The sequence below is a fragment of the Notothenia rossii genome (assembly GCF_949606895.1).
Source record: "Notothenia rossii genome assembly, chromosome: 2".
Lineage (NCBI taxonomy): Eukaryota > Metazoa > Chordata > Actinopteri > Perciformes > Nototheniidae > Notothenia > Notothenia rossii.
Genome location: NC_136904.1, coordinates 1,626,177 through 1,649,344, shown reverse-complemented (window position 1 = coordinate 1,649,344; position 23,168 = coordinate 1,626,177). Strand labels below are relative to the sequence as shown.

At 40.3% G+C, this 23,168-nt stretch overlaps 1 protein-coding gene across 1 annotated transcript in view; it reads right to left on the bottom strand.

The window, feature by feature from the left end:
• Positions 1-6,891: 6,891 nt before the first annotated feature.
• Positions 6,892-23,168, bottom strand: part of LOC307027944 (uncharacterized protein) — a gene marked incomplete at its 5' end in the record, with an annotated part of 249,562 nt that continues 233,285 nt past the window's right edge. The window contains one exon of the mRNA XM_079662638.1: positions 6,892-8,654. Within this exon, the coding sequence (XP_079518764.1) occupies positions 7,723-8,654 (932 nt within the window). The 3' untranslated portion in view covers positions 6,892-7,722. The remainder of the gene's footprint in view (positions 8,655-23,168) is intronic.

The window sequence follows — 23,168 nt, the reverse complement described above, 5'->3', positions numbered from 1 at the left end:
TGGAGGGGCGAGGGAGTGGAGAGATTTGTAAGTTAGCAGGAGGAGTTTGTACTGGCTGCGTGACTTGACCGGGAGTCAGTGAAGGTGGATGAGGGTAGGGGTGATGCCCAGGCTGCGAACCTCGGGGGAAGGGTGGATGGAGCCGCCATCGATGGTGAGGAGCAGATCTCCAACCTTCCGGAGCAGTGTTTTTGAGGCCACAACCATGAGCTCTGTTTTGTTATTGTTGAGTTTAAGTAGATTTTTTGCGCTTGGATGTCGCGGAGGCAGTTGACAAGTGACAGTGGGGGTAGCTGGGATGATGGATTGGTACTGATGTAGAGTTGGGTGTCGTCGGCATAGGAGTGGAAGTTGAGACCATGTTGGCGGATGATTTCACAGAGGGGGAGCATGTAGATGTTGAATAGATGGGGGCCGAGCACCGAACCTTGCGGCACACCTTGGTTGACAGGGGCTGGGGGAGAGCTGGATTTTCCGATGGTCACAAACTGTTGCCTGTTGGAGAAGTAGGAATGGAACCAAGCCTTATAAGCCTCTGATGTTAATCTAGGTGTTGATTAAGGCAGTCTCTTTGAAGTTGTGTGTGAGACTGTCTGGCCCCTGTCCCCTCACAGCCCTTTGTTGTCTAATCTAATTAGCCTTTGTTGTCTGTCCTTTGATGTGAGGGTTGAGGTGTTATAACATACAGGTGTGATTTCGCACAGGCATGTTATAAGCCTCTGATGTTAATCTAGGTGTTGATTAAGGCAGTCTCTTTGAAGTTGTGCGTGAGACTGTCTCGCCCCCGTCCCCTCACACCCCCGGCCTCTCCCCCTTTCTCCACCCCTTCCTATCACACGATATGAGGCCAGAAGATATTGGGGGTGGAGTTAGGTGAAAAAAGAAAGAAATCCGTGCAGACTAAATAAAAAGACAGTCATTTCCACTCACTAAGACACCTAAAAAACTTTATTGTCCTCTCTAAATTTGATTTAGGGTTTTTTAAATGATTTGTGCTTATTTTCTTTTTAAGTTTTTATGAGACTGTTAACTAATGTAGCAGTAGTTTAACTACAAGGAAGTCTCTTTTTATGAAGAGGGTATTCATATTAATTTAAAAAGATCTTATTTAGGTTTTAATATGAATGGGGATAACTAAGGATGTTCTCTTTAGTTGTAGGGCTTGTGAACTAGGGTGTAATTACTTTATTAACTATAAGAAAGTCTCTTTGAAGAGGGCAATACTAATTTAAAATATCCTATTGCCCCCCATGATCTTGTCTTTTTATTGTTTAATTACTTCCCACAACTATAAGGAAGCCCAATATGAAGTTATGTGAGGTTGTATGGGTAATATTAGAATTTGCTGTATGCAAAAAAGAGAAGTTTAAAAAAAAAAAGAAGTTTTTTTCTGCTGTATTCAGACAAGTATGCAGATCCAGTGTGGTTGATCAGAACAAAAGAAAAGCTGTAAACACTTAAAATACATATAATCAACAGTGTGAGGGTAAATTAAAAATATTCATTTACAAACATACAAGGCTTTGTCTACTGAAGATCAATGCAAGAGCAGAGTTTGGGACAAAAGAAGCATTGTTAATCACCTGGACAAAGGACTCTTTAAAGCAGAGATACCATATGCAGACACATACCTGAATATCAGCAGGAGAGGACTCTTTAAAGTAAATACATTATAAGGTTAAAATAAGATATATATATATATATATATATATATATATGGTGGAATTAGTTTAAAACAGTCACCTGTCCTCTCTAAATTAGATTTAAGGTTTTAAAATGATTAGTGTTAATTAAGGGCTATTGTTATTTTGGTTTATAAGGGGATAGGAGTTCAACTTTAAAAATGCACAGGATCATTCTAAGAAGAGTGAGAGGGCTAATGAGCCAGCACCATACTTCCTCTATGCGTTTTCTTGACCTGTATCTGATCTTGAAAAACTCTGGTAAGTACTTTTTATTTTATAAAATCATATTTAATGCTGCTTGGTGTGTGTTAAACAACCTCTGTGCATCTGTTGTTTTTATGTTGTAACAGCACTATGGCTCGTAATGATTTAGAAGCTTTGGGAAAAGTACCCCTCTATGTACAAATAATGTGGTGTAGACTTTTAATCAAATCTTTTTTTTTTGTGTGTGTGTGTCTCAGTTCAGGAAAGTTTGAACCAAATACGAATTGGAATATTAGAGAGGATTAACTCTTTTGGTGGAACCCCATATGATCCATTCCCTGTGGAAAGTGGGTATATATGTATTTAAAACTGTATGTGTTTGTATCTAGCTTATTTTTAAAATCAAATATGTTATTTTTTTTGCTTATGTGTAAAATATCCAAAATAACGTTTTATATACTTACTCTCTTGTTAAAAGGTGATGAAGTTTGCAGCGTAAGCCAGCCATCAGTGTGCCAAAACCTCCCCTCTATGGAGTTTACACACAGCCTACCTTCTGCGACAAGTGCTGATCTAAGTTTGATCTTCAGTGATCCTCTCACACACCATCCCTCAGAGAGCCAGACAGACTCTTCCCCCTGTAACGCCCCCCTTCAACAGGTCTGATGCTAACCCCCCAACACAACTAAGGAACTTGTTTTATTTTAATGGCCTCGGCAGATTATGGCTTTTTTCTCTTGCCAAGATACTTTTAGACACACTTTGAGGTATGCAAAACCTTAAAACTAGAAAATGAAGTACATTGTCTGATCAGATTTTTTCTTAAAGACTGTTTATTCTAAAATGTTTATTTATATAGCACCTTTCAACGCAAGGCAATTCAAAGTGCTTTACAAACATGAAAGACATTAAGAAAATGGCATTTAAAAACAGTCATTAAAGAGCAAAGATAATAGAATAAGCATTAAAAGACAAAATACATGGATAAAAGTTACAGTGCAGTGTAAGATATAAATAGTTCAATTAATAGCAGCGGAAAAAAGAAAAGTCTTCAGCCTGGATTTAAAAGTAGTAAGAGTTGCAGTGGACCTGCAGGTTTCCAGATATTTGTAGTATATTAACTAGGGCCGGGATTCGATTAAAAAAATTAATCTAATTAATTACAGGCTTTGTAATTAATTAATCGAAATTAATCGCATTTTTAATCACATATAAATATCTGACCTGAGAACAGTGAGAAGCAATTTTTTCACATGTATTTTAGTATACCATTGAATAATGACTGAATACATAAAACAAGCAAAATGTTTTGTTGCTTAAGCAACACTGGCCATAAAGTGTAGCAAAAGCATATTTAGGAATATAGTACATTTCAGAGATTCAGGTAGCCTATAGGTAGGTAGACCTTCTGTAAACTATAACACTTTGTTTTTTAAGTAAAACACAATACTTTCAAGTACATTCAGAACATTGGAAACCCTGACTATTAGAAAACATCTCTCTGTTGCTTCAGAGGCCATAACAGACTTTGTTGATTTACCAACAGTTGATTTAAAAAATCTAATACATTTCAGTCCAACTCTCTCAATAACCTTGGCCAAAACAATAAACAGTTCAACATAAAGTGCCAGTTGCACCAACAACGTAATAAATAGTTCAACATAAAGTGTACCATTTAAAATAAAATAAAAAAGTGCCAGTGATTGACCTCAATCCCTCCTATTCTTCCAATATCCTGATGAAAAATAAAATCTCTCAGTTGCATAGGCCACTGTTTGATCAACGCGAATTGGGTGTGGGTCCTTGTACTCCGAGTCGGGCTAACGTCCACGCTAGCTTCCACGCTAGCTGCTATAGGTTTTGCATTGAGGTGATACTTGAGGCTTGTTGTGCTGCGGTGAAATGCAAATTCCTTTTTGCATAATTTGCAAACAACCGTGCTCTTATTGACGCTTCCATCCGTCCGTTTTTAAAACAAAATGTCCCATCCACGGGGCCAACCAAAGCGGTCTCATCAGCTTCTTCGTTCATGTTTGACTATTGTTCACTGTGGTTTGTTGTTGTCTGAAGTCATGAACGTTAGTTGGTGCTCCAGTATAATCGGTACCCCTGAAACTCATCCAGTGAGAAACATTCCGCGGTGCAAAAATAAGTGCGATTAAAATGCGTTAATTTTTTTAACGGGTTAATTTTTGTGTAATTAATTAATCTTAATTAACGCGTTAAAGTCCCGGCCCTAATAATAACTGAACGCTGCTTTTCCATGTTTAGTTCTGACTGGGGACAGAAAGCAGACCAGTCCCTGAAGACCTGAGAGATCTGGATGGTTCATACTGTAGCAGTAGGTTAGACATTTATTTTGGGCCTAAACCATTCAAAGCTTTATAAACCAGCAGCAGTATTTTTAAATCAAGTCTTTAAGGTAACGGAGTAAACCACTGGTTGTTATTTACTGACATTAGGCAGATTTTTGGCTTTTTGTTTTTCTCTTTTCTTGTGTTACTAAGATACTTTTAGATACACTTTGATGTATGCAACACTTAACAACTGGTAGAATATGAAGTACTTTAGAAGGAATTCGGTTTCTTTTTAATGGCCTAGGCAGATTTTGGCTTTTTTTCTCTTGCCAAGATACTTTTAGACACACTTTGAGGTATGCAAAACCTCAAAACTAGAAAATGAAGTACATTGTCTGATTATATTTTTTCTTAAAGACTGTTTCTCTAAAAGGCAAGTTTGTGATTGTAACACTTTTTACTGACACTGGGCATATTTGTGTGTAATTCTCTCACAAAGGAACTGTAAGATACACTTTTTATGTACGCAAAACCTTAAACATTTTTGAAAATAAAATACTTTAGTCTGAATACATTTTCTTTAAAGGCACTTGATTGTAACGCTATTTCAGTGGAGGAGGGGGGGGGGGGGTACTACTTTCGATTGCATGATATGGCCCAGCGCAACACCTCCGTCAAGCATGTTGCCACTTGTTTGTACCATTTTCAGGCGGTTTGTAATCTGTTCTAGAAAGAGAATATGTTTTTTAGGATTTCAAGAAGCATATAGAACAAACAATGGATGTATTTTCTGAACATGTATCCATGCTGAAAGTAGATTTAGATGTGTGAGTAGTGAGATAGAGATTATTATCTAATATATGCATCTGATGAAGCATTGCATGGAGTCTGTTGATGATCAGAGGCTGTTGTTGGGGCTGCATTATAGCATATAGTATAGTAGTACTATATAGCATATGTATATATATATACATATATATATATATATATACACACACAAACTAATTTTGAAGACCCTATCCCTCCGTAGTCTTTCAAGTAGGAGGAGAAATGCCAGGATTCTTTACAGGCACTGTGTACATTATATATAGAATAATTGTGATGATAAATGCATTTTTTTACCACTAAAATACAGACATCTTTGATTCATGTCGTTTATAACTGGGATATTATAATTATCATTAACTTTGTCTGTACAAAGTAGCCTGTCCAGGAAATATGCCCAAATCAACAAAAACTACGAGCAGGCAGGCAAGACGCTCCGCTTCTGAAATGCTTCTGAAACTCGTCCGGTAGGGTATGACGCCGGAGGAGGCCGGATCAATACCGCGGCGCAGCCGTAACGTGCCGCAGACGGACCCGGTGGAATCTAGGGGTTATGTTACGGCTGCGCCGCATCAAAAATAGGATTCATCCTAATTTTAGAGGAGCCCTGCGCCGAGGCGCTTCTGGGACGCTGCTGAGCCGTAACGCGCCGCAGACGAACCCGGTAGAATCTAGGGGTTACGCTCGTGTTGTGTTCAAGGAACCTGTCCTTGGCCAGGAAAAACAGGTAGGCTACTCCTCGTTTAATTATTTTTGCGGTCTAGATTTCTTCTTCTTTTTTGTGAAGTGAGGACTCTCCCCCCCCCCCCCCCCCCAAAAACGAAAACTCTTCGGTTCTCCACGAATTACACAACTCACCAAATCAGCGTTAAAAAAGCGGGAGGTGTCGAAAAATCCCCGATTAATGTATTGATTATAGGTCCGGGTCCGTATAGGTCGGCATCTGGGTCCGGATCCGGACCGCGGTCCGCCTGTTGCCGACCCCTGACTACAGAATTCGAACGGCACTTATCATGGCTGCCACTGAGGGACTTCCGGGTCATTTCACTCGGTTAGGAAGGTTCCTCAGCTAAATGGAATATTCGACTGCAGCCTATGTGAAGGAATGCGTGCATGAATAGGATCAAGGGGAGTACCCATAGAGTCCAGTAGAGGGCGGAGCCTGTGAGAAATATAGCATGCAGATAGGAAATCTCAACTGTGTGCTCTTTCTCATACCGAGTTCCCAATGAGTAAAGCCTTAGAATAACTCTAAACAATGAACATGAAATCATATTTTCACTTTATCAATATCGTATTTATTCCAGTTTAATTATCGTGATTGAGAAGCCTAAGGAGGTTGTAAAACAAAGCGGGATTTGTATTCCAAAATGTTATTTGTAACCTTAACCATGTTATAGACTCAGAAAGGCTAAACAACAACAAAGTAAACATGTATTAATTTAATAAATGTATATTTCCACCAGTAGATTTCACAAATAGCTCCAAATGGCATTTGTTTCTCTCCCCCTCTATTCCTGGAGTGTCGTACATTATTTCTAAACGAACAGAGCACCTGTTATCTCAAATATTTAAAATACTTATTTTACACTTATATTGGAAAAAGGTTACTTTTAATAAAGTTTATGTGTATGTATGTAGATTAAGACGGGTATAAAAAGCAAGAATACGAGTTACAATTCCGCATTTTATTTCTGCTTCCACACTGATTCAACGGAGGTGAAAGGACTTCAATTTCCATTTAACAGAACACCAACAATGAAACACATGAGCCCGTACTACAGTTTCAAAAAGCAGGAATAATACTAAAATTCCATCTGAACTCCAAATGAGCTGTTTGTAATCTGCTGCAAAACACAAACATTACGCAGGAATGTGAGTCTGTTTTAAAGACATTTTTATTTTATATAGAAATGTATTTATTAGGATAAACCCCTTGAGATGCAGCATCTTGTTTTCAAGGGGGTCCCAACAAAAGCAACAACTTACAGACTTAAATGAAAAAGTATAACAGAAAGCAAAACATGACAAACCACGTACAGTCTGTTAAGTAAAATTCATGAAGTAATACATACAATCATTACAGTTTGATAGACAGTAGTGTCTAACAGATATAGATAACAAGAGCAGACCAGGTGAAAGTGAGATGATAACGCATGCTTAAACAAACCCAAAGATGCAAGGGATCTAATAGTAGCAGGTGTTTGGTTTGATAATATAAACAAAACAGAACAGAATAAAACTGAAAACATGGTAAATATTCTCTATATCAATAAGTCATTAGTTCTTCTTTTAGACCAGAACAGACTGATAACTCAACAGGAACTATCAAAAACATCCCAATGGAAGTTTCAAGTCACAACATTTCATTAACCAAACTGATTATTAGAGAAACTACTCTGCAGATTAATCAGTCAGTGGTTATAGTATAAATCAGAAAAGTAGTATGACAAAAACATTAACCATATTCAAAATTTCTGTTGATAAAGAAGGAGTTTAGATGAAGTCATGTATGAATATTGTCAAACAGACTTTATACAGTCGGACAGATTTTTCTCATGTGAATTGTTGTAGGACTAATTAATTGTCCACTTTTTTTGTTGCACATGCAGTTTGACTTGGAACATTTCAGGTTCTGAAGAATCTCCAGGGTTGTCCTCAGTCTCTGGTTGTAAATGTCTCTCTGGATCTGAGTTCCTGGCTGGTTCTGGTCATCCACAGTACTCTCCATCAGCTTCTGTTTCCATGTGTTCAGCTGAGCTGCTGGTTGGAGGCTCTGCCTCTCTGTTCTCCTCACTTTGAGTTTGATGAAGCTGTGAGGACTGACGACCAACACACTTATGTCTTTTGACCTGACGACTCCAGGTGAATCTTTTGTCACAAAAACTGCAGCTGTATGGTTTCTCCCCTGTGTGGATTCTAATATGGTCCTTTAAACTTCCTCTCACTGCAAAAGATTTCTTACAGACTGAGCAGCTGAATGGTTTCTCTCCTGTGTGGATTCTCAGGTGCAGATTTAAGTATCCTTTCCATGCAAATGATTTCTCACAGACTGAGCAGCTGAATGCTTTCTCTCCAGTATGGATTCTCATGTGGTCCTTTAAATGTCTACTCTTTGCAAAATATTTCTTACAGACTGAGCAGCTGAATGGTTTCTCTCCTGAATTACGTCTTGAATCACTGACAGCGTCTTGTTTATTTCTCTGAGAGTTTGAACCTGGTTCTCTGGTCTCCTTCCAATCAGCCCTGTCTTCAGTGTTTGGTTCAGAAGAGTCTCCAGGGTTGTCCTCAGTCTCTGGTTGTAGATGTCTCTCTGGATCTGAGCTCCTGGCTGGTTCTGGTCCTCCATAGTCCTCTCCATCAGCTTCTGTTTCCAGGTTTTCAGTTTGTCTTTGATGAAGCTGAGAGGACTGAGGTTTCTCTTCATCATCTTCACTCTTGACAGGGTCAGGATTGAATGTGGACTTGGTGATATCAGCCTCCTCCAGCCCTTGAAGCTGCTCTCCCTCCTGACTGCTCCAGTGTTCCTCCTGTTCCTCTTTAATGTGTTGGGGGGGCTCTGGGTCCTCCTGGTCCAGACTGGAGCTCCAATTCTGCTGCTCAGGGGGAACCTCTTCTTTAACCACCACCAGCTGCTGGACGTCTGCAGGAAACAGGAAACACATATTTATCACATTCAGAATCGGTCATATTTAAAAGGTAGGTTTACACATACGAGGAATTTGCTTTAGTATATGTGGTGCATGAAAAGAGACAGAAAAAAGAATCGCAGGAAAATAAAACATGTTTTATGACTGTTATGTTTGAGAGAAGAAGTTTGGCGGACAAACTTCCGGTGAAAGAGCAGATCAACCTGATATTGCTATCAAACAGCAGGCAAGTGACAAATGGAAGCCGTATGTGCAATGCTTCTCTCGTAGCTGGTACACCAGAAGCCTGGCTGGATGCAGTCATGGTAATGCCTTATTGTGCCTTCCTTGCTTGGTTTTTAAAACAACGGTGACAGATGCAACATGGACAACAACTGGAGTGAGGGATATGAAGCACCTGTCTGAGAAAGTGAGGGAGCATGGGAACACCAGAGCACACATGGACAATGCTATGAAGCTAGTCACGCTAGGCAGAGTGAACATTGCTATGCAGCTGGACTACGGCCAGAGGACGTGAGGAAACATAATGATTACATGGATAAAAAATTGCATATTTTATCCAAAATAATGACGTTTTGTAGGGCTTTGGCTGTGCGTGGGCATGACGAGACACTCTTTAGTCAACCCTGGTATTTTCAGGGGATTGGTGGATTTTGTTTCCTCCCTGGACACCGTGCTGGAGGAGCACCTGAAGACCGCTACAATTTTTAAAAGGCACTTCAAAGACGGTACAAAACGAGCTGTTGTACAACAGCATGTTGTAAGTGCTGAGGAATTACATTCTGCGCTGATTTTATCGCCATTCGAGCCGACGGACGTCTCCACCTACTGCCAGCTGGTGCTGGTGCTACGCTACATCAGCGCTAAAAGTGTAATACAAGAGAGTTTTTTTGAGTTGATTACTATCCAGAACTCAACTGCTGAAACAATCGCTACAGCGCTTCTGGAGAGGCTAAGCACCATACTCCCAAATGGACAAAAGGCCAAAGCCCATGCTTACGACGGGGCTTCTGTAATGAGGGGAGCCACAGGCGGAGTGCAGCGTAAGGTAATGGATGTCTACAGGAATGCACACTATGTGCACTGCTATGCGCATCAGCTGAACCTCATAATGCAGCAGACAATATCACATATCCCCAGAATCGGCACTTTTTTCAGACATTGGTGAATTTTCTGCCTTCTTCTAGTACCTCATTCACACCGACAGTGTTTCAGGGCCGGTTCGGAGCTGGAGCTTGAAAAGCAACAGGTTTTCCTGTACACACCGCAGCGGAGCAGCCTCTAAGCTCCGGAATCCGGTTAGTTTCAAACACCAAAAAAGTGTCCGGCTTGAGCAAAAGCACCGCATACGTCGAGGCGGGGGCAGGTGCAGGGGCGGGATCAACTCCTGAACAACAACAAAAATCCAGCGCTTTATCCAGTTTGTACACAACGATGGAGAAACTTAACAAGCAGCAGTGGTCCACTGAAGAGACCAGCTACCTACTGGGAATCTGGTCTTCCGAAGAGGTACAGAGGAAGCTGGAGGGGAGCACGCGGTCCAAAGCAATTCTCCAACTATTGCAGAAAGAGATGGCAACTGCTGGTTTTTACCGTACCGTGGAACAGATTGGCAACAAATAAAAAAAAATCAAGAAGGACCATCGGGACCAAAAGAGAGAACTCGGACAGAGTGGTAGCGGTCGTCTGAAAACAAGTCCACATTATGCCTTGCTAGACTCGGTCCTCGGGGACAGACCGACGAGTGGTTTTGGATCCACGGTGAACTCGCTTTCAGTCGCGTCGGTTATGTTGCGACGACTCGTTGAATGTGCGGAGCTCATTTGATGCCGGTGAGTTATGCATTACCCATTTGTTTTATTCGTGACTTTTCGTTTTACAACATAAACTAAACCATGTAGCTATAGACAGACCTGGCAATAAAGCTAAAGTTGACCTACTACAGCTACCGGATGTGCATCCAAACCAATAATAGCGCTAGCATGCTAATGCTAACAATAATAAACAAAGGTATCCCCATGGCAAAGACAGCTAACGCCTCCAATGTATCTTCTTTCTTCTCACTAACGATTTATGATTCATTGTGTTTATATTGTGTTGACAGAAATATCTGGTTTGGAGCATACGGTGTCGGAACCACCACTGCCGTCGGCGTGTAGCTCGCCAGTGCGGATGCAAGAGTCTCCTTTCCCCACAAGCAGCTCTTCCCAGGAATCTCTGGTGAACCGAATCCAGCCAGTGGGCCGACACAAACAAAGGTTTACAGTGGTCATAATAGTAATACTGTTCCCTGTTGTGTGCATGTATCATGGCATAGTCATTGTAGTAGTTGTTCAAGTTATGCAACCACAGCCATAATAACAATACAACATTTCATTACACAGTATATAATATACATCTCATAAAATGCCATGAATACTGTGTTGACTTTATTTTTCCCTTTTGTAGTTAAAAGGAAGCGGGATTCATCATCTGGCCTTCTGATGTATATGGAGAAAAGTGACGTGAGGGAGGAAAGGCTACTGGAGCAGGGTCAGACGAGAGCATGTTCTTCTGGAGTATCTGGAGAAAAGTGACGACAGGGAGGAAAGGCTTCAGGCGATGCTTAAGGAGCAGGGCCAGGCGATGCTTAAGGAGCAGGGCCAGGCGATGCTTAAGGAGCAGGGCCAGGCGATGCTTCAGGAGGTGCATGGGGCCAATTCTGAGTTCCTACGAGTTTTCACCAGAATCAAGCAGAACAGCCAGTCAATGCTTTTTTTTTTTAATAAGACCACAGAAAAAATGACTCCGGAAAAGCTGCAGATAGAGCCATAAGAAATGAATGCAACTGATTTAATGTGTAATGTTTTTATAGGCAATAATTTAAGCTTTGTTAGTTCCAGGTTTAATATGTGCAATAGGTTCATTTCAATACGTTTTGCAATAAACATTTTTTTTATTTTGGCTCACTGTGTATTTGAGTTAAGAGTATACTCTAAATCGTTTGGGTATGCACTTTTTTTATAAGAATATTGTTCATACCTGTTTGTATCTAGATTCTGTGATTTGTATACAAAATAAAAACACAATTCAAGTCTGATCCAGTGATTTTATTGTAAAAAAAAAGAGGCATGATACAAAATAGATTAGGTTTAACTGCAGTAATATTAGTGGTCCCCCATGTTGAAATAGTCCATCAATGCAGATCTAACATCAGCTCCTTCTTGTCTACCATTATCTGGTAAGGGGTGTAAAGCGGGTTGGTCCTACACAAGTTCATGGCCATCGTCAGTGAAGTTGTCGCTATGTTCCTCACATATGTTGTGTAGTACACAGCAAGTCACTGTCATTATTTCGCAGTCGTTCCTTTTTAGGAGGCACCTCCATCTTCCTTTTAGCCTTCCAAACGCCATCTCAACAACCGACCGTGCACTGCTCAGCCTTTAATTGTAGGTGTGCTGTTCATTGGTCAGTCTCCCAGTGTCCGAAAATGGTGTCATTAGCCATCTTTGCATTGGCAATCGTACTGGAGTGTTGGGAATATAATAATTCCACAACTAACAGCTTTGGGTGGATAGGAAATGCTCTAGCGCTAAATGAATCTCTGTGCGGGTTATAAGTCAGTCCCACTGTTCCATCATCGCCTATACCTCCGTGGAGATTTAATGTGCCAGCAATCGACACAAGTCTGCAGCTTAAAGGTCCCATGTCGTGGCCATTTCTACTGATCTTAATTCCATTGTTGAGGTATACTAAAATAGATGTATACTGTGCAATTACGCTACAGGGTGTACTTTCAGGGTTTGTGACTCTGCAGACCGTTTCCATGCATAAAAACCTCCATAACACAAAAGGGGACGGGTAATAACCGGAAAAGCATGACATTGGACCTTTAAACAAAAAAAGAAACCAAATCAAACACCAGTTGGAATAATTGCACAAAAACATATTGACCAACACAAAAATAAAGTGATTATCTTCACGGGTGGCTCAAAAGACCCAGAGAGTGGGCGTATAGGCATTCTTTATCCCTCAATGTGAAGTAGCAGTAACAAAGAGACTCTCAGATCATCTCTCAGTATTCACTGCAGAATTAGTGGGAATATGGCTAGCACTGAAATTTGGGTTGAAGAGAACAACCAACCCAGAGTTCTTGTAGCATCTGACAGCCTAGCAGCTCTGTGAGGCTTGAAATCTGGGAGGTCGGTATGCTGGGTTAAGATGTAGGGGACTTGAAATGTCCTTCCTTTGAGTTCCTGCTCATTTTGTGGTAGAAGCGAATAAGGAAGTAGACAAATTATTAGGGATGCACCGAATATTCGGCCACCGAAGTTTATCGGCCGAAAATGGTTAAAAAGGCCCTTTCGGCCGAAAAATATCACCGAATGTCAGAGAACAGGGTTACGTTGATCATACTCCGCATATTTGTCCGGGTGTTTTGATTTCAAGTGGTGGAGTAATCCCGAAGTGGTGAAAGTCTTTGCAGTTACACCCCCTCGAGAAATGTCAGCTGAACACGTTTTACAAATCGCAATCCGCGCCTCTCTCTCTGATATTTTTAAACATCTCCAAGCGGCAGACATGTTGGCTGTGAGCCAGCCGCGAGCATGGTCACGCGCCGTGTGTGTCGCCGCGTTTTGATTACGTCATCACAACAACACGTTAGCTTACCAAACTTATAGGTGCATTTGTTGTTGTTGAAGGCCTGGCTGTTACAGTCTTTATTTACACTATTTTGGTGTAGGCCTACTGGCCTAGATGTTTATGCGGTTTTAAAGCACCTTGGCTTTGTTCTGAATGCACTTTGTTCTAGTTATCCTACAGAGAAAAGAAAATGCACTTGACTTGGAATAAATGTACTGTATGCATTCAGAAGGGCTGAATAAATGTTTTATGGACCCATAATAGTGATTATTATTTAAGTGAAGTTTTGCCATAATCATGTCTTTTTCCATAATCAGGTAGCTGAACAACATTGGTAAAAAATGTATACATTATATATATATATATATATATATATATATATATATTTCTATATATATATATATATATATATATATATATATATATATATATATATATATATATATATATATATATATATTTCTATATATATATATATATATATATTTCTATTAATCATTTTCGGCCTTTCGGCATTCGGCCAACTGTTTCCTATTTTTGGTATCGGCCAATAATTTCCCATTCGGTGCACCCCTACAAATGAGCTAAACTATCGTTAAAAAGACAGTCAACAATTAAGTAAAACAGAGGTTAAAACCATTATTAATGTTCATTTAATGAACACTTGGCAAAAATACTGTAATGTCAGCGATACAGGAAGGCATCTCTACAGAATCCAGAAACATGTAGGGGTAAAAGTCGACGAAGCAGGAGCCCACGGGAAGCGAAGGTCATTACACGGTTAAGGATACACAGGATTAAACCAGACACTCACACAGGGATGCAAACTCATTAGGTATGAAAAAGGTGACAAGGATCCGAGCCCCCCGACCCCACGGAATATCGGCTTTAAAATGAGGAATAACAGAGGATTTTAGCAGTCAGAACAACCAAAGCAGCAGTGTTAATAATAACTAGGGCTGTCAAGTTAACGCGTTAATGACGCAAAAAAAAATTAACGCCACTAATTATTTTAACGCGATTAACGCGTGTATTTTTTGTCCTCGGCCACCCCATAGTTTCAGAGCGCATCGAGTTTAAAATACCATCTACAAGCTTATGCTGACAGCCCCGCTCCTGCCGTCCGCTTGCGGCAGACCACACTTCCACGCTCACCGGCAGGCACCGACTAGCCATCGGGAGGACCGGGAGGGTGTGTGTATGTGTGGTGCGAGAGAGAGACCTTACGTGTATTGTCGTTGTTGTTAGCATCTGGTGCTAGCTAGCTGCGCTAACGGATATAAGGAGCTGTTTAAATGAAAACAGAAGAGCGACATTTCGCCAACAACTGCGCCGAGCACTTGACTTTATGCAGGTAGCCAGACAGTGGGACATTGTGGGAAAAGTCAGCACAGATAGTGCGCTCAACATGATTGCAGCGACCAGGCAGCTCTCGTTCGAGCATATGCCTTGAGTTGCACATAGCTCCAACGATCCATCACACACACACACACACACACACACACACACACACACACACACACACACACACACACACACACACACACACACACACACACACACACACACACACACACACACACACACACACACACACACACACACACACACACACACACACACACACACACACACACACACACACACACACACACACACACACACACACACACACACACACACACACACACACACACACACACACACACACACACACACACACACACACACAGAGATTGAATTGAGGCGAATATTTGTAATGTTCAGGTTGTTGTGTTTAATATTCATGAGAATATTTGTCATTGTTCAAATGATAATAAACATTTGCGTAAAGCATATTTGTCCACTCATGTTGATAAGAGTATTAAAAACTTGAAAAATATTCCTCTAAGGTACATTTAGAACAGATAAAAAAATTGCGATTAATTTGCGATTAATCGCGTTTAACTATTTTATTCGACTGACAACCCTAATAATAACAGAAACGCCACATCTAATAGAATTATATAAAGCATTTATTTTAAGTGTGTAGCAGTCAGTTTATGATTTTGGCAGCACTGTTGAGCATTTTGAAAATATATTTTCATGCCTCTGTGCAAGGCTTAGTCTTTCTATCTTTATAGCCACTGGTTTAAAGTAACTAAGTTCATAGTACTATACTTGAGTACAATTTTGAGATACTTGTACTTTTTTTAAAGAGCAACTTCCAGGTTAAAGACACCTGTGAATAAATGTGTAGGAAAATGAGGAATACACAAGATTTTCCAAAAAATATACAGAAATATACACTACAGTGACATCTGGCGTCGTTTTTGTAAGAAATGTTCACTTCCGCATAAAAAAGCCTCGGCACGTGACCTCCCGCGTGTGACGTAACACGGGGGACACAAGGGGGAGAGCGGCCGGTGTAACGTATTAATAAACATGGATCCCAATGCTAGTTTCGACAAAGGAGACACCGAAGAAGTTGAACATGAATATTCGAATGCATATGACGGACCACAGCCTTATAATTATGAGCCTGTTAGCCGTCCAAGAGACCAGGAGCAGCCAAGGATTAGAAGAAATAACGGCCATCGGAGAGAAATTGAGCTGTGGTGTGTGGAGAACCAGTGGAGAACTGGGCAGCTATCTTGGTGAGTGACCGGCGTTAGCTACAGAATGTTAGCTAACGTCACATCACAACATTGTGAAGTTAGCCATTAGGGCTGCCCCCCGATTAGTCGACCAAAGGTTAGTCGGCCAAAGAGTCTTTGGTCGGTCAAGATTTAATTGGTCGTTGGTCGCCAAAAAAAAAAAAAAAAAAGATTGAGAAAAAAAAAAAAAACGGGAAACAGGAGGTGACAGTGAGTCACTTGTTTTCACGTCAGATAAGCTGATAGTTTTAACCATGTCAGGCGTAAAATCAAGAGCTTGGGAGCATTTCGAAAAAGTAACAGACAACCCGAAGAAGGTGATATGCAAATATTCTCCTATCATTCATCAACTACAAACATGACTTATCACCTGAAACATGTAAGTACCTTTCAAGCCATTAAAAGATGGACGCTCTGCGGCTCTAGCCTTAATAAAAAGCATATATATTCAAGCTGCAGTCCTTGACCCACGGTTCAAGAGCTTGTCATTCCTCGGTGCAGAGAAACGGGACGATGCATATACACAACGGTGTGGGATCTGGCTGAGAGTTTATCTCCAGCAGAAGAAGCTACTGCTCAGAGAGAGGACAGCAGCGGCGCAGAGGAAAGTGAGCCCACACCAAAGAGGCAAAGGGAAAAGCAGCAGGACATATCAATGCTGATGGCCTTTGATGAAGATCAACAGACGGAAGAAGAGAAAAATGAAATGAAGACATACTTGGAGGACCGAACCAAGGGACCACTGATTTGGTGGGAAATGAATGAGGAACGCTATCCCAAGCTTGCCAGAGCAGCTAAGCGCATCCACTCCATCCCTTCCACATCCACGCCATCGGAGCGCATATTTTCCAAAGCCGGCTTCATTGTGAGCAAGACACGGAGCTCACTTCTCCCGGACAACACAGACAAACTCGTGTTCTTGTCTCATAATATGAGAAGACTAAGATCGGAGGGAAACCCTGAAAGTCAGGTAGTGGCCTAGCCTAATATAACACCATAGTTTTGTAGTTTATAGTTTTCGTTCTTCGTTCGTTCAACTGAAGTGTTTAAGTTAAGTTTTGCGGTATATTTATAATTTTTGTTTGCATTCCGACCTCAGGAAAAAACTGAACGTTTTATTTTCATGTTGAGAATACTTCTCTGTAGGCCTGTTTACTTTTGCACTGATATTTAAATATTTAAGTTGGCTTGAGCCTATATTTATTTATTCGTTTGTTTATATAATTTATATTTATTTTATATGTTTAATAAGAAACGAAAAATATAGTTTAAATTTAGTTTTTTAACAGAAGACTGTTTTTTGTTTGTTTTATAAAGTTATTGTGTTGGTTTTAAAAGTTCATAAGTTGTGATGTTTTTATACGGTGTGTTGTGTTGAAATAAATTAACAAAATGTTAAGACAGTCGCCTTGTTGATTTTTCCAACACATTCAGAATCATAATTTAATTACTTGCCGGTTGCGCGAAAAAGGCGGTTTGTCTCTGCGTGCGCTTTCATTCGCGCCACTGGTCGATCAGTGGCCTTACCTGACGACCAGTGGTCGACCAGGAAAATCTTTGGTCGGGGGCAGCCCTATTAGCCATCATATATCAGCCTATAACTAAAGTAGCATTGATAATATAGTAACGTTACTGGCAGGACTGTTGATACTGATCCATAACAGAAACTAATGCGCAAGTATCAGCCGTATCTCGCGTTACCTAATGCAACTCCACACTACGGTGCTGTGTACCGGAGGAGAGACGCGAGATACGGCTGATACTTGACGATCTGGCGGAGAAAGGTTGTGGAGCCTCCGTTGATATGCCGTTGTAAATGGCTTGATGGAAAGCAGGTGTGTAGTCGGGGAGGGTGCACAGCTGATTGCAGCAGGTGAGTGGAGGTTGAGCCGGGAGCCAGGAGTGACAGCCACCACGCCCACACAAGTTTACAACACAGACAGGGGGAAACAAACAAACACAAAGGAGACGGCTGGAGCAGTACAGCCACCACAGCGTTACCTAATGAAACTCCACACTAAGTCTTACGGTGCCGTGTACCGGAGAGGAGAGAGAGAGAGCAGCGAAGGGGGGGGGGGGAGAGAGAAGTAATACGGTTTCCTGATAAAGCTGTGGAGAGTATGTGCTGCAGGGAGGTGGATGCACAACGCACCCAGGAACGAACGCTAGCTCCGGTCCTTTTTACTGTGGACTCGATGTCCTGACAGGCTGGTATTTGTGCAACCTGCACAAACACAATACTGCACCATGATTACAAATGGTGAAATAAAATGTAAAACTACCGAAAAATACCAGCTCACTAAAACACAACCGCTCTACCCAACTCAACTACTAACTATACCCGCGGTCAGAGAGCGGAGATGTGTCCCCTGTGTGATGTAATATGGCGCGTTTGACGTATGACCTTAAAAAAAAAAGCCGTTTTTAAAAGCAGAGCTCAAAATTGCTCCTTTCCCTCTGAATTCCTGCCCTTATGTCTCTAAAACATATCAAATCCTGCATTCACTTTTTTTAATTGTCATTTTCAAGCAAGTTTAAGCATAAATGTAGAAAAAATAAAAACCTGCAAGATGCTCTTTAAGTATTTCAATGTGTTGCTACTTTATTCTTCTACACCTCTACAATTCAGAGGTAAAAGGTGTACTTTTCCTCCACTACATGTATTTAATACCTTTAGTTACTTTACAGATGTGGATGAATGAGGTGAAATATAATGAACTCTTAAATCAGACTTTAGTTCCACCTGGAGTAAATTCACAAGCTACCCATGCAGTATATAAAGTCATTCAAACTAGCTGCTAGTGATGTTACATTCACGAACGATCCGATTATTTTGAACGGCTTTTTGGTACGAATGAAGGGAACCAAGTCGTACTTGGTGAGAGCCATTATTTTTATCGTTGGTTCACTGCCTGCCATAAATCCACTCGACCCCTTAAAAAACGGCTCCTGGAAAGGAAACGGAGCCATAAGATCCGGCTCCCTTCAAAGAGCCGTAATTCCCATCACTACTAGCTGCACCTTTACCAGCTTTGATAACACTTTCATGATCAATCATTACAAAACATATCATATCTATTATTCTGAAATGGACCAATCTGCTCAATGACTACTTTCACTGTCGCTACTTTCACTATATTTTGATGAGAATACTTTTCTACTTTTACTTGACGAACATTTTGAATGCAGGATTTTTACCACACTCTGGTACTTCTACTTTTACTCTGAGTACAAGATCTGAGTACTTCTACTTTTACTCAAGTACAAGATCTGAGTACTTCTACTTTTACTCAAGTACAAGATCTGAGTACTTCTACTTTTACTCAAGTACAAGATCTGAGTACTTCTACTTTTACTCAAGTACAAGACCTACTTCAAGTTTTACTAAAGTACCAGATCTGAGTACTTCTACTTTTACTCAAGTACAAGATCTATACTTATACTAGGGTTGCTTGATTATGGCAAAAATCATAATCACGATTATTTTGGTCAATAATTGATATCACGATTATTAAATACGATTATTTATTGAGTTTGAAAACAAATAAATAATAATTTGAACAGTATCTTTTTAACTGTTGATTACCCTGAATGTATAATTCAACTGAAAAACCAATGTTACATTTATATAATAATATCAAAATAATAAATACCAATACAAGATCAACACATATTTGAGCGCACTTCAACAAGCTACTAAACATATATAAATATTATAAATAAAAATAAATTGACTAAAATAAATTAGATCAAATATGTTGCACTGTCACAACCTGCAAAATAATCGGTTTTTTCAATTATGTTGGTTTCATAATTGTGGCAGGCCAAAATTCTAATTCTGATTAAAATATGAATAATTGCACAGCCCTAACTTATACCACATCTGTTTGTAGCCTATGAAAAAAAACTATTAGAAAACGAAGGCTAAAGCTAGAGAGTGACAATGTATGCTAGTTAGCTAGCTCAACGATTCCTTAAATAATATTGCTCAAGGCCGCAGATTACTCCGGGTCCCAGACCTCCCCCCCCCCCCATTCCCCAAAAATATATTTTTGCAGATCTACATGAATCACCCAAACGACCTATTTTGGAATCAAAATGGCGAATTTCGCCGAAAGGTGACAAGTTTGCACCCCTGCTCACAGAATTGGCATGCACACCACTGGACTCTGTACAGATTGCAATAAACTGGAAACCGACAAACACTGTGGGGAATATGCTAGGGACATCAGAGGAAGTCTTTAAACTGCTGAAACAATTCTTAAAAACAACTGGAATTATAGAAAAACAATTTTAGGTTTACTTTAATAATTTTTGGGCATTTATTTTCTCTTTTTTTCAATGTACTGCTCCACAGTCCAATCCAGTAGGTGGCGGTAGTGTACCCATTTGCCAATCAACCCATCGAAGAAGAAGAAGAAGAAGAAGAAGAAAAAAACAGACCTCTGGATAAAAAGAGAGTTAATAGAGAGAGTTAATAAAGAGGGAACAGACCTGCTCTGTGGATCTGAGGCTGAGGCTGTAAAACAGCGTCCAGTAGTTTCCGGTGTCTCTCGTTCTCCTGTTTTGAACGAGACAGTTCCTCCTCGTACTCTGCTATCGTTCTTTCAAACAGAACAAAGATGTCTTCAGCAGCCGCAGTGAGTCGCTGCTTCACCAACGAGAGCAGCACAACACTCATGTTTACTAAATCACCACTTCCTGTTTCTCCCACTCTTTGTTGCTAGCGTGTTACCAGCTAGCATGCTAAGCTAGCATGCTAAGATAGCTTCTAGAGTTCGAACTAAAGGCTTCAGAAGAAAGAGCACAAAGTCAGAGGATCATCCAGACACACAGACGATGGATGGATGGATCAGCTGCTCACAAACACTTCCTCAGGAACACCGAGAGAGAACCATGGATGTAGAGAGAGAACTCACGAGACGCGATCTGGTTCCCAGTTAGAAAGAGCTGGTCCATCACTTCCGGTGTAGAGGACTTCAAAATAAAAGCGGTTATGATTTGTCCTTCTTCTCTTTTTTAATGGCAGATCGCAAAAAGCTTTTAGTTGCATACCGCCACCTACTATGAGTGTGTATCATCATGTCATTCCAACTCTAATAAAACAAAATAAGGAAAAATAAACAAAACAAAACAACAATCCATGATCTATTCTAACCTAATTATTTGTCCTACCCCAGTTTCACTCAGAAAGGTAAACAGTGCCTTTCTGGTAGCTCCTTCTCCTTCTGTTCCCAGAATACCAAATACATTCCCTCTCTGCCTCTAAAACTGAATCCTTTAGTTTTTCTCTATCAGCTTTATAGATGTCACAATGTAATAAGATATGTTCTACATCTTCCTTAACTCTCCACAGTTCCCACACTTGTCACTGTCACTTTTCCGCATGACATACAGAGTACTATTCAAAGCTGTGTGATCCAGTTTGAGTCTAGCCATCATGATTTCCTCCCGTCTGTTTCTTTCTTTATAAATATTAATTGTGATTCTCTTTTGAACTGTATGATACTCTTTGCCTTTCTGGTCTTCCTCCCACCTTTTCTGCCAGATCTCCATCCCTTTCTTCTTAATGACTGCTTTTCCTTCTCCTTTACCAAGTTGAACTGGTAATGTTATTTCCTTTTGTAGTGCACTTTTTGCTAATCTATCAGCACACTTGTTCCCTTTCACCCCCTCATGCAGGCACCCAGCAGAACTGCAGATCTATACCGTCTCTGTGAAGTCTTAACAGGCTGTGGTTCAGTTCTATGAGAATGTCTTCTTTGACAGTTGTTGTTGACTGTATGCTTTTTAATATGGAATATGAATCTGTGCATATCACCACCCTCTCTGGTCTGACCTCTCCTCTGACCTCCCACTGTAATCCTATTATTACTTCCAGCATTTCTGCTGTGTACACTGATAATTGATCTGACGCTCATTTTGAGATCGAAATGTTAAAGTCTGGGATATATCAGAATCAGAAACAGGTTTATTGCCAGCTAGGTTCACACATACGAGGAATTTGACTTGATGTCATGGTGCAGACATAAAATATAAAACAAGAAATCTCCAAATATAAAACAAAAAATCTTTAAGGACACCATAATAAAATATAGTTAAAGAGCAATACAATAAATCAATAATTGACATCGAAATAGAATGCTATGAATGAATTATAGGATATGAAATATGAAACAAGAAATATGTGCAGTAAGCATATGAAGATTGTGTGCATTAAAGGTCCCCTGTCATGCTTTTCCGGTTATTACCCGTCCGCTTGTGTGTTATGAAGGTTTTTATGCATGTAAACAGTCTGCAGAGTCAAAAACCCTGTAGGGAGTAAAACTCTAACAAGGAAAAGAGCTCCCCAAAACGCCTCGTTGGAGATTTCTCATTTTCTTCCTGGATACTCTGACATGGGGAACCCAGAGGCCACACCCTCTGCAGCCTTTCACGAAACAAAGCTTCCCAAACCTTTCAGCGATTCATGCCGGATATGTACAGCGTAGGGCACTGAAGAACGATGCTGTTCCAGAGACGTGTTTCAAAGTAAAATCATTTTTATTTAAATGTAATCTAAAGAAAAAAGAAACTTGGGAAATGTTACTGTAAGATAAAATAGTGGGTTATAAACACAAGAACTATTCAATTTAAAATTTTCTTTATTAAATGTTAAAAACAGTTACCTAAAATAAAACATTCAAAGTATACATAAGAACAACAAATCAAAACTAAGGTGGGTTGAGGCCAGTTAATGGGGTGGCAGGCTACTTCACGTGACACGAGGGTGCAACCAAATACTCACCAGGTGCAGTCACAGCAAACCACAGACAGCAAACAGGTCACTCACACGTGCTTCCCGGTGATCTTCACCACAACAAACAGTGAGGGTGACTAGCCCCCCCAATGACCGGCGCTCAGCTTGACTAAAATAAAACAAACAACTGAAACAAGGTTTAACAAAAAGGATCCCAGTTGGTTAAATAATGATAAACAGGTCAAGTATAAGCGTAAGACAAATGCAAAACTAAATCAACCAAACAACACTAAGTCAATGAAAACAAAACAAAAAAGCACAAAACAGCAGCAGGTGAACATAAAATAAATAGTTAAATGAAGGTTAAAAATGGCATACAAAAAATTCAGGTTCTGCCCTACTCACCACAGGAAGAGGTTTTAGCTAGTGATGTTACATATTGCGCTGAGGCTTCGGAGCGTGCATCGAGTAATCCCCGAAGCTTTTTGTGAAGCATGTCGAGGGTTGTA